Below are 10,833 nucleotides of genomic sequence, written 5' to 3' on the forward strand. Positions count from 1 at the left end.
ATGCTGTTACTTGTGGTTTGACCACGTGCTGCTCCTGATACTGAAAACGGTGCAGAGCACAGGCCCAGCCCCGGGGAGGAAGGCAAGGTGGCAGGTGTGACCCCACTTTGGAGCCTGTCCTGAATCTTTTATTTGGTCCATCTTTTACATCTGCATGCTGGGGACAGAAATAGCAGCTCTGCTCAGTCTCTGTCATGCGGGTGTGCAGGCCAAACCCAGGAACATCCAGCCAGCGGAGCAGAGTCTGGCGAGGGCATCCAGCACATGCAGGAAACCCCAGCCCTCTCCAGGGCTACTGTTGGCTCCTGAAGGACCAGAGGGAATGGGGCCAAGGAATGGAGTAGGGGCTGCTGTGGGCTGGCACTGAGCTGGGCACAGGCAGGATGCAAAGCCCTGTCTGGTCTAGGATTGTCTTTTCCCGATGGCAGACATGGTGGTTCCAGAAGTTGGGGTGGCTGCTGGTGCAGGGCATACCCCTCACCCAGGGGCCCCAACCCGGCGCTGCATCCCCACAGTGCTGGGCACGCGTGTTGCTGGTTGTTGACAACAAAATTCCCAGCTTCTCACTAAGAAGCAGATTAGTTCCTGTGGGGCAGAGGCCCCACTTTCCTCTCTCCAGGGGGGAGAAAATTGATCCCTAGCTTTAACGGGCTCCTGGCCATAATCCCTCAATCCCCCTTTCTCCCAGCTACAGCTGTCTTTGCCGTGGCTTATCTCAGCTCTGCCCTCGGCCCTCCTGCTGCCTCCAGACGGGGACAGGATCCTGGGTGCTCGCTGTGGGGCTGTGGGGCTGCCGCACCCTGGATGAAGAACAGTGGGACAGATGCCCCCCAGCCTCCACGGAGTCCCCAGGGTTCTTAGCTGGAGGGTCTCTTCCCCTTCTCCTGGTCTTTCTGCAGTGCAGGGATGCTAGCTGCAGATCTCTGCCCTGTGCTGGCTCTGGGGGTGCCTTCCTGCACCCTGCATCCTGGGGGAAGGGAAGGGAGGAGGGTTCTGGGGCCAATGCTGGCCCTACAGCCAACTGTGGGTGCAGAGCAGGGACTCTGCATGTCCCCTTTGGGGCTGTCATAGATCTGACCCCACACAGGCTCAGGACGTGCGGCTGTGGCCAGAGCAGGCAGCACCCCCGGGGTGTCAGGATACGGTCAGGTGGGCTGTGCCTCTCCTGGGGATGGACCTGCAGGCACTGCCAGGGTCTGGGGGACAGGAGGGCGGGTGCCAATGTCCTCAGCATGTGGTTCCAGCTCCTGGTAGCAGAACTCCTGGTGCACTGCCAGGCGTCCCTGCCACACCTGGGGCTTTCTGTTCGCTCTTTCACTCCCCAGCCGCGGTCTGGGCTCTGCCTGGGCAGGGAGCAGGTTTAGCACCGGCTGCCTGCAGTGACGGCTGTGCTGCCCTGCCCGCGGCAGCCAGGCCCGGCACGGGTCTAGAGCCACCGGTGTGGAGCTGCCTGCACCGGGCACAGCCTGGCCGGGCTCCTGCTCTTCGCTTGGAGCCAGCCTGGACCGAGCCGCTGCTGGGGCATCCCCGTCTCTCGGGACTGCTCGAGGCCCCTGGGAGAGCAGGTCTCCTGCTCTTGCAGAGCCAGGGGACAAGGGGCATCGCGGGTCTGTAGGTGTATGTAGGGCACGCAGGCGCTAGCCCCCCAAGCCCCTCTGTGGGCATCTGGGGGTGGCTGAGAACAGATATAAGCTAAATCCCTTCTTCTGCACCACTGGAGAGAGCAGCAACCCCGAGACCCGCAGGCCTTAATCCACGGCTTGATTACAAACCGCCGCCACATCTGCTGCGGGGGGGCTGCGGGCACCGCTCCGACCCTCCCTGCACGGGGGCTGCAGAGCGGCAGGGACGGCGGAGGCTCGGCGTTCGGCGAGGACCAGGCAACGCATAGGAACCGACCGGGTGTGCCCGGGGAGCTCCTGCACGGCCTCACTGTGCCCCCGTACCCGCACCCCCAAGAGCCGCGTCCCGGTGCAGCCCGGGGCGACCGACAACTCGCCGTGCCGAGGACCGGGGGAATCGGGCGCACGGCCGGAGCATCTCCCAGGGGCGCGGCAGCGGGTGCCGCGGGGGCTGGCCGGGGCTCTGCGCCGCGCCCGGCCCGGCCCGGCCCGGCTTCCCCCCCGCCCTGTGGGCGGAGCCGCCGGCCCCGCTCCGCCGCGCGGCTGCAGCATCGGGAGCGGCGGCGCCGAGGGCGCTCGGGGCGCGCAGCATGGGCGCCCGCCGCCTCCTCGGGCTCCTGCTCGCTGCCTGCGCCGGCTTCCTGTGCCCCGGCCCCGGCTGCCTCGCACGTAAGTGGGGCCGCAGTCCCGGGAGCGGCCGCTCCGCACTGCGGGACCGCGCCCGCCGCCCCGTCCCCGCATCCCCGAGCGGTCCCCGCATCCTCCGTTCTCTCGGGCATCCCCCCTTCTCCCCCGGGCATCCCCCGGCATCCCTCGGTATCCTCCGCTGCCCCTGTTCGCATCGTTCCCAAGGTCACTGCCGGACACGGGCGTCCGGGCTCTCCCCGCGACCGCGCCCCGCCCGGGGCGGCCCCGCCGCAGCCCCCCCCCCCCCCGCCGCCGGCGGCCCCGCGCCCGGCCGCAGCCTCTGGGGACCCGAGGGAACCGGGACGCCCCGAGAATCTGGAATACCCGGGAATGCCGAGGAGAGCGGGGCCGCCCCGCGGGACCGGCCGGGCTCCGCCAGCACCTCGGCCAGCGCCGCCACCCGCCGGGCTGGCCCCGCCGCGGGGCTGCACCGGGCCCGACCCGGTACCGGGGCTGGGGGCAGCCGCTCGGGAACGGGAATCGCCGAGGCCCTGGTCGCACCGGGCAGCTCCCCGCGACCCCCTGAGCCGGGGCCCCTTCCCCAGGGCCGGGGCAAAGTAGCATCGAGGCGGGGGGCGGTGGGACCGGGGGTGGTAGAGTCGGGAGGCGGTGGACCGGGGGGTGATGCAGCACGGTTCCTGCAGTGAGAGCTGGGGATGCTTCTGGGTTCCCCGGACTCCGTCCGACCCAGTAGGGGACCCTTCAAGAGATTCGAGACCCCGGCCCCTCTGGAGGGTCTTTTGCCGGTGCCGCGAGGGTTTGCACGGGATCCCCCGGGCTCCCACGCGGGATCTTTCCCCGCCGGGGCGGGGCAGAGCGGGGGGTCCCGTCGCCCACGTCAGTGCGGAGGCGGCTGGTGCCGGCGCCGGGGCCCGCAGAGGTGTGTCAGCTCCGCTGCAGTGGGAGGGGAGAGCAAAGTGGGCCCGCCGCTCCGCCGGCCCGAGGGAGCCGCGGGGTGCCCAGAACCCTCAGGGTCTGCAGGGCTGGGACGGGGGAGCTCCCACAGAGACACTGCCCAGCTCAGTTCCCCGAGGCCGCCCCCAGCTCCGTTCTCCCCTCAGGACCCTGCTATGATGAGCTCGTTGCTCCCCTTTACTCCTACTCCATCGGTGCCTCCTCCAGATACAACATCTTCTACTCGGCCAGCTTCGCCCGTCTGCACAGTGAGTCCCCCCGCGGAACTGGGATGCAGGCGGGGCAGGGGACGTGGGCTGGGGGTGTCCCCGGCCGGGTTTTGCCTCTCGCGAGGCTGAGGGGTCCAGTCAGGTGCTGTGGTGGGGCCGAGAAAGCAGCCGCCGCCCGGTCGGGAGCCGATGGGTGTCGGGCTGTGGGGCCAGCTGAGCCGCTCCCCCCGCAGGCACCAGCGGCTGGTCCCCCGACCCCCGGGACAAGCAGCCCTGGCTCCAGATCGACCTGATGCAAAAGCACCGGATCAACGCAGTGGCCACGCAGGGAACCTTCAACACCTATGACTGGCTTACACGCTACATTGTGCTCTATGGAGACCACCCTACGAGCTGGAAACCCTTCTTCCAGCAGGGCAGCAACTGGGTAGGGGGGAGCCCGGGGTTCCCTGTGAGAGGGGGCTCCTCTGAGGGGAGTAGAGACCCCTGGCCTGGAGCAAGGGGTTGACGGTGACCCTTCATCCCCAGACATTCTTTGGGAACGTGAATGAGAGCGGGGTGGTGCGGCATGACCTGCATTACCCCATCCTGGCACGATACATTCGCATCATTCCGGTGGCCTGGAACCCACGCGGGAAGATTGGACTGCGCCTGGGCCTCTATGGCTGTCCCTACCGTGAGTACCTGGCCAGGGGCTCCACCAGCCCTGCGTGGCGGGATCCTGGCTCTGGCACACCTGGAAAACTCTCTCAGAGGGTGTTGTGCCCAAGCAGTCTGCAGCCATGGCATAGACCATAGCAGAAGGGAGTGTTCCCTGTGCCAGGGCACCTGCTGCTGCAGGCAGTGACATGGCTGGGGCTGCTCTGCTTTCCCCAGGGTCCCACGTGCTCTACTTTGATGGGGATGATGCCATCTCCTACCGTTTCCGAGCCAAGAGGGTCAGTACCTTTGAGGATGACATCTCCTTCAACTTCAAGACGCTGGAGCAGGATGGAGTGCTGATGCATGGGGAGGGCTCACAGGGTGACTACATCACAGTGGAGCTCAAACAGGCCCAGCTCCTCCTGCACATCAGCTTAGGTGAGCCGGGGCCAGGGGCCGGGCGCGTGGGGCCAGGGGGCCACCGGCTGATGCTGGTCCTCCCCAGGCAGCAGCCCACTGCACGCCAGTGAGGGCCACACAACGGTGGCGGTGGGCAGCCTCCTGGATGACCAGCACTGGCACTCATTGCACATTGAGCGTCTCGGCCACTACATCAACCTGACACTGGACGGGGAGGTCAAGCGCTTCCGCTGCCGTGGCACCTTTGACCAGCTTGACCTCGAAACTGAGGTGGGTGCAGTGGGCAGGGGGCTGCCAGGATGTTGAGCTGCGGTGTCCTCCAGAGAGGGGCCGACACCGTCCTTCTGCCTCCCAGGTATTCTTTGGAGGTGTGATTGACCACGACAAGCAGCACCTGACCTACCGGCAGAACTTCCGGGGCTGCGTGGAGAACATCATGTTCAACGGGGTCAACATCGCCGACCTGGCCCGGCACCGGAGACCCAACATTCGCTTTGAGGTCCAGCCTGGGGGGTGGCCCCTTCTCTGGGAGTCCTCTGCCTGCTGTGGGGGAACCCCTTTCCTGTGGGTCCTTAGCCCCACTGCGGGGTGACCCCTTCCCTGGGGTCAGGTTCCCTGCCCACTGCGGGGTGATGCAGGGCCAGGCAGGGGCCTTGCTCAGCCAAGCGGCGCCGGATTGACCATGCAAGGTTGTCCCTGGCCTGGGGCGCCCGCCTGGCTCTGCCAGGCATTGGGATCAATTGGGCATAATTGAGGTCAGGACTGTGGGGATGAGAGGGCCTCCCCTCCATGGGAACATTCCCTTCCTCACCCCTTCCCATGGTCACTCCCAGGGCAATGTGGGCCACTACTGCCAGGACCAGCTGAACACCCCCATCACCTTCGCTGGCATCAATAACTACGTGCGAGTGCCGGGGATCCCACGGAGGAACCGCCTGGCTGTCAGCTTCCGCTTCCGCTCCTGGGACACTGTTGGCCTCCTGCTCTACACCGGCTTTGCTGACCGCCTGGGCTCCCTCGAGATGGTGCTGAGTGAGGGGCAGGTCAATGTCTCCATTGCCCAGCCTGGCAAGAAGAAGCTGGAGTTTGCTGCAGGTGGGCTGGGAGCCAGAACAGGGCGGGGGGCCAATCTGGCAGCAGAGCCTCCCCATGCACCTTCCTCTCCACACAGGGCATCACCTGAATGATGGCTTCTGGCACTCGGTGCACCTGGTGGCACGGGAGGGTTCAGCTGTGGTGACCATTGATGATGATGATGGCTCTGAGTTTCGGGTGGTGCACCCCTTCCAGCTACGCACTGGCAGCCAGTACTTCTTTGGAGGTGGGCAGCAGGGCAGGGTTGGGGGGCACTGGGTGCCTGAGGGCTGCTCACCCTGATCTGTCTTACAGGCTGCCCCAAGCCGGCCTCAATCACTGGCTGCCGGTCAAACCAGACGGCTTTCCACGGCTGCCTGCAGATGCTGAACGTAGACATGCAGCCTGTGGACGTGGAGCTGCTGGCACAGCACCGGCTGGCGCAGTACCACAACGTGTTCTTCAATGTCTGTGGGATCACGGACAGGTATTGACTGGGACAAGGGTGCTGCCTGGGAGTGGGGGGCACGGGGGGGCTGTGCTGGTGCTGGGACAGGAGCCGTCTGTACCCTCAGGTGCACCCCCAACCTGTGTGAGCATGACAGCCGCTGTATCCAATCCTGGGATGACTTCATGTGCATCTGTGACCTGACGGGGTACAAGGGGGAGACCTGCCACAAATGTGAGCCTGGAGCCTCATGGGTCAGGGACAATATGGGCACCTGTGGCCCCTACTGCTGCCTGGTGCCTGCCTTGCACTGACCTCCACCTGGCTCTTCTCTTCCAGCCCTTTACAAGGAAACATGTGATGCTTACCGGGTCAGCGGGAAGACCTCGGGCAACTACACCATTGACCCAGATGGCAGTGGGCCGCTCAAGCCCTTCACGGTGTACTGTGACATCCGAGGTGGGGGTAGCAGGAGGGCAGGGGGGTCCCTCTGCCTGGTACCCCTGGGAACCAGTCCTTGCCTGTGTATTGGAGCTGGAACAGGATAGAGGGAGCAGGGGTGTCCTAGGGGACAAGTCCTAAAGCTCCCCTTTCACTGCAGAGGACCGAGCATGGACCATCATCCGGCACAACCGTCACTACGCTACACGGGTGACGGGCTCCAGTGTGGACCAGCCCTACCTGGGGGCCGTGGACTACTGGAACGCCTCCTGGGCCGAGGTCTCAGCCCTGGCCAATGCCTCTGAGTACTGCGAGCAGCGCATTGAGCTCCACTGCTACAACTCCCGCCTGCTCAACACCCCCTGTGAGTGCCGGGGGAATGGGGGCTGCGCTGCGTGGCTGTCCGTGATGTGGGACCATGTCCTGACCTTCCTCTGTGCCTGCAGCTGGGCTGCCCTTCAGCTTCTGGATGGGTCGGAACGATGAGCGGCACTACTACTGGGGGGGCTCACGACCGGGCATCCAGCGCTGCGCCTGCGGGCTGGACAAGAACTGTGCTGACCCCCAGTACTTCTGCAATTGCGATGCTGACCATGCAATTTGGTCAGTGGCTGGGGCTGCGGAACAGGAGCTGTGGGGTGGGGGCTGCAGTCATGGGGGCACAGACTCTGGGGCGCTCAGATGGGGGTAACAGGGCTACGAGCTGGCAAAGGGAGAGAAACACCTCATGGCCCCTCTGATGCACTCACATTTGCAGGAGGACAGACAAGGGTCTGCTGACCTTTGTGGACCACCTGCCCGTCACCCAGGTTGTGGTTGGAGACACCAACCGCTCTGGCTCTGAAGCCCAGTTCGTGCTGGGGCCCCTACGGTGCTATGGAGACCGTAAGTGACCGGCCCCACAGAACATCCCCTGACTGCAGAGTGCCTACACCAGCCTGTGGTGTCCCATATGGAGGGACCCCACCCATCCCTCACTGCCCCTCCTGTTCCCCGCAGGCAACACCTGGAACACCGTCTCCTTCAACAGGGGCGCAGCCCTGATCTTCCCCACCTTCCAGGCCAACTACAGCCTTGACATCTCCTTCTACTTCAAGACCACTGCCCTGTCTGGAGTCTTCCTGGAGAACCCAGGCTACCGACACTACATCCGCATTGAGCTCAACAGTACGGGAGGGCAGAGGGTGCAGGGCTCTCAGGGGCAGTAGGGCTGGGACCCCTTCTCAACACCACATCCTTGCAGCCACTAGGGACGTGGTGTTTATATTCGACATTGGGAATGGGGACGAGAACCTGACGGTGCGGTCGGTGGTACCCTGGAATGACGATGAGTGGCACCAGGTGAAGGCGGAGCTCAACGTCAAGCTGGCGCGGCTGCGGGTGGACAAGCTGCCCTGGGTGGTGCGGCCATTCCCCCCACAGAGCTTCGTCCGCCTGGACTTTGACAGGCCCCTCTACGTCGGTGAGAGCCCCTGGCCACGTCCCTGCACCCCCAGATCCCCATGTGCCACAGGGCACTCAGTCTTGGCCCCGCTGCAGGCGCAGCAGAGCACAAGATGCGCCCGTTCCTGGGGTGCCTGCGGGCACTGCGGATGAACGGGGTGACGCTCAACCTGGAGGGCAAAGCCAACGAGACAGAGGGCGTGCGGGTCAACTGCACCGGCTACTGCCAGGACCCGCCGGTGCCCTGCCAGAACAGTGGGCTCTGCGTCGAGCGCTACAGCCACTACACCTGCAACTGCAGCATCTCCGCCTTCACCGGGCCCTTCTGCAACCACGGTGAGTGGCTGTGCCCTGCAGGGTGGGAGGGGCCGAGGAGCCGGCGCTTCCCTCACCTTAAGCCCTCCCACAGACATCGGTGGCTACTTCGAGGAGGGCACCTGGGTGCGGTACAACATCCTGCCCATGTCGCTGTACGCCGCCCGCGAGTTCGCCAGCATTGTGAGCAGCCCCTGGCAGCCCCTGCCTGGCTACAACCTCACCAGCGAGGAGGTCAGCTTCAGCTTCAGCACCACCTCAGCACCCGCCGTGCTGCTCTACGTCAGCACCTTTGTCAAGGACTATATGGCCGTGCTCATCAAGGATGATGGTGAGGGCAGGGCCCCCAGCCCTGGGGCTCACCCAGAGCCTGTCGGGCTGGGCCTTGCATAGGATGCTCTTCTCTGTGGATGCCACTTTCCAACCCTATAGACGGGCTGGATGTACCCACTGAGAGGTCCAGCCCTGCTGACGGCCCTGTGCTGCCCACAGGGAGCCTACAGCTGCGCTACCAGCTGGGCACCAGCCCCTATGTCTTCACTCTCACCAACAAGCCAGTGACGGATGGACGGCCCCACCGTGTCAACATCACCCGCCTGCACCGCACACTGTACACCCAGGTATGAGCTGGGGCACCCTCCCAGCAGGGTCTGAGGGCTTCAGGTCAGGCTGGGAGGGGGCATGGGCAGGGTGGCTCTGTGGGCACTGACGCTGTGCACCTATCTTGCAGGTGGACTATCTCCCCGTCATGGAGCAGCAGTTTTCCCTGTTTGTGGACAGCAAGCTGGACTCGCCCAAAAACCTGTACCTGGGGCGTGTGATGGGTGAGCTGGGTCCTGCCCTCAGCTGGGCTCCCATGCTGGGGTCTCCGGGGTCTGCCCTGCACAGCATGGTCCTTGCCCTCTGAGGAGGAAGAGTAATCTCCTTCTGTGGCCCCACAGAGACTGGCGTGATTGACCCCGAGATCCAGCGCTACAACACACCTGGCTTCTCAGGCTGCCTCTCAGGGGTGAAATTCAACACCATCGTGCCCCTCAAAGCCATCTTCCACCCTACCAGTGCCCTGCGGCCCTACAGCATCCGGGGGGAGCTGGTGGAGTCCAGCTGTGCCTCAATGCTCCCCCTCAGCACAGTCCTTATCCCTCCTGAGATGGACCCCTGGTACATGGCAACAGGTGAGTGCTGTGGTGGGACCCTGGTGGGGATGGAGCCCTCGTCAAGCAGCAGCTGCAGAAGGGAAGCTCTGGCATGAGACTTTGCTGCAGCCTGGTCTCAGCTGCCTACTCTGTCTCTGCAGAGTTCCCCCACGTGCACGACGATGGCTGGATTGGGATCATCATCGGGTGTAAGTGAAGCCTCTGGCTGGTACTCCACACTGGCACGGCCCCGCAGCCCCTCCCCAGTCCCTCACTGCTGTCTCTTCCCTGCAGTCGTGATCTTCCTGCTCCTGCTGCTGGCAGGGCTGCTGGCGCTGCTCTACTTCTACCACCACCGCTACAAGGGCTCTTACCACACCAATGAGCCCAAGGCCATCCAGGATTACGGCGGTGCCGCCAAACCGCCATCGGCACGCAAGGACCAGAACCTGCCCCAGATCCTGGAGGAGCCGAGAGGGGACTAGCGGGGCCGGGGGGGTGGGATGGGCTCTCACAGCCCCCGCAGCCCCGGGAGCCGCCCGGGAATGAGCAAGCATCGCGGGACCAAAAGGCCGAGCACACCTGAACTGCCACCACCCGCCTTCAGACTGACCGGACCGGACCGGACCGAGCGCCACCTCCTCCCCAGAGCCGCCACCGACCGGCCCCGGAGTGCGGCCGAGATCCGCCGAGCCCCAGCCTCGCTCGCCCCGGACACGCCGACAGCCCCCATGCCGGAGGCAGGCTGCTGCCTCTACAGCTGCCAAATCCTGCCTGGCCTCTGTCGGGGAGCCCCGGGCCCGGCGCCCACCCTCCCTGCGGCCGGGGCCACCCGGCTGCTGCTGCCGCCCGTTAGTGCTGCCCGCGTAGATGACCCGCTGCTTTGCTCGCTTCGCCAGCACCACGCCGAGCCACGAGCACCGGCCCCGCACAGCCGGGGAGCCAAGCAATACTCCACTCCGGCGCCGCGCATGCCGCCACCGCACCTTGCTGAGATGCTGCTTTCATAAGATCAGGTACAGATCCTTTCTACCATTTTTGTTGCTGGATATTCTACTACACTCCGGTTTTTTTATTCTATCGGTTTGTATAAAAAACCAAACGGAAGCTCCCGCGGGCGTGACGTCCCGCGTGTCATGGTACGTGGTCTGTAGTTTGCTACTTCTCTGTACGAAGTGCCAGTCCTGCCGATTACCTCCAGCCCAGGGAAAGCTCCTGTTCACTTGCTGTGTTGTGGTAAGACGATGTTACAGATATGCATTTATTTACCCAAAGGCCTGGCTCCACTGGGCACTTTATTTTTAAAAAACCTGTTCTTTTGAATGAGATGTGAAGATAATCAAATAAAGGCAGAATGATGGCGTTTGACACTCCCCAGCCTTCACCTTGGCAGCCTGGGCAGATCCTCTCCTCCTATCCCGGCTCAGCCTGCACCAAGGGAGGGACCAGACTGACAACAGCAATTCCTGGTCCCGGAGTGA

The 10,833-nt window shown here is 64.5% G+C and overlaps 1 protein-coding gene across 1 annotated transcript; it reads left to right on the forward strand.

The window, feature by feature from the left end:
• The first annotated feature begins 2,154 nt into the window (after positions 1-2,154).
• Positions 2,155-10,725, forward strand: CNTNAP1 (contactin associated protein 1). The gene is made up of 24 exons (XM_032134392.1): positions 2,155-2,291; positions 3,371-3,472; positions 3,667-3,860; positions 3,962-4,109; positions 4,310-4,513; positions 4,581-4,765; positions 4,851-4,994; positions 5,329-5,590; positions 5,667-5,816; positions 5,885-6,056; positions 6,145-6,251; positions 6,357-6,476; positions 6,619-6,822; positions 6,905-7,061; positions 7,216-7,343; positions 7,458-7,625; positions 7,702-7,920; positions 7,998-8,237; positions 8,311-8,547; positions 8,709-8,836; positions 8,947-9,040; positions 9,158-9,391; positions 9,514-9,561; positions 9,647-10,725. Exons 1-24 carry the CDS (start codon positions 2,213-2,215, stop codon positions 9,835-9,837), a joined length of 3,915 nt encoding a protein of 1,304 aa, XP_031990283.1. The 5' UTR covers positions 2,155-2,212; the 3' UTR covers positions 9,838-10,725.
• The last annotated feature ends 108 nt before the right edge of the window (positions 10,726-10,833 follow it).

The sequence above is a fragment of the Corvus moneduloides genome, chromosome 26 (genome assembly GCF_009650955.1).
Source record: "Corvus moneduloides isolate bCorMon1 chromosome 26, bCorMon1.pri, whole genome shotgun sequence".
Classification (NCBI taxonomy): Eukaryota; Metazoa; Chordata; class Aves; order Passeriformes; family Corvidae; genus Corvus; species Corvus moneduloides.

Excerpts from the sequence above, each read along its gene's own strand:
- CNTNAP1 (XM_032134392.1), top strand. The coding sequence starts at position 2,213 with ATGGGCGCCCGCCGCCTCCTCGGGCTCCTGCTCGCTGCCTGCGCCGGC. Across the intron at positions 4,766-4,850 it reads AGCTTGACCTCGAAACTGAG|GTATTCTTTGGAGGTGTGAT; the intron begins GTGGGTGCAGTG and ends TCTGCCTCCCAG. Across the intron at positions 7,344-7,457 it reads CCTACGGTGCTATGGAGACC|GCAACACCTGGAACACCGTC; the intron begins GTAAGTGACCGG and ends TGTTCCCCGCAG.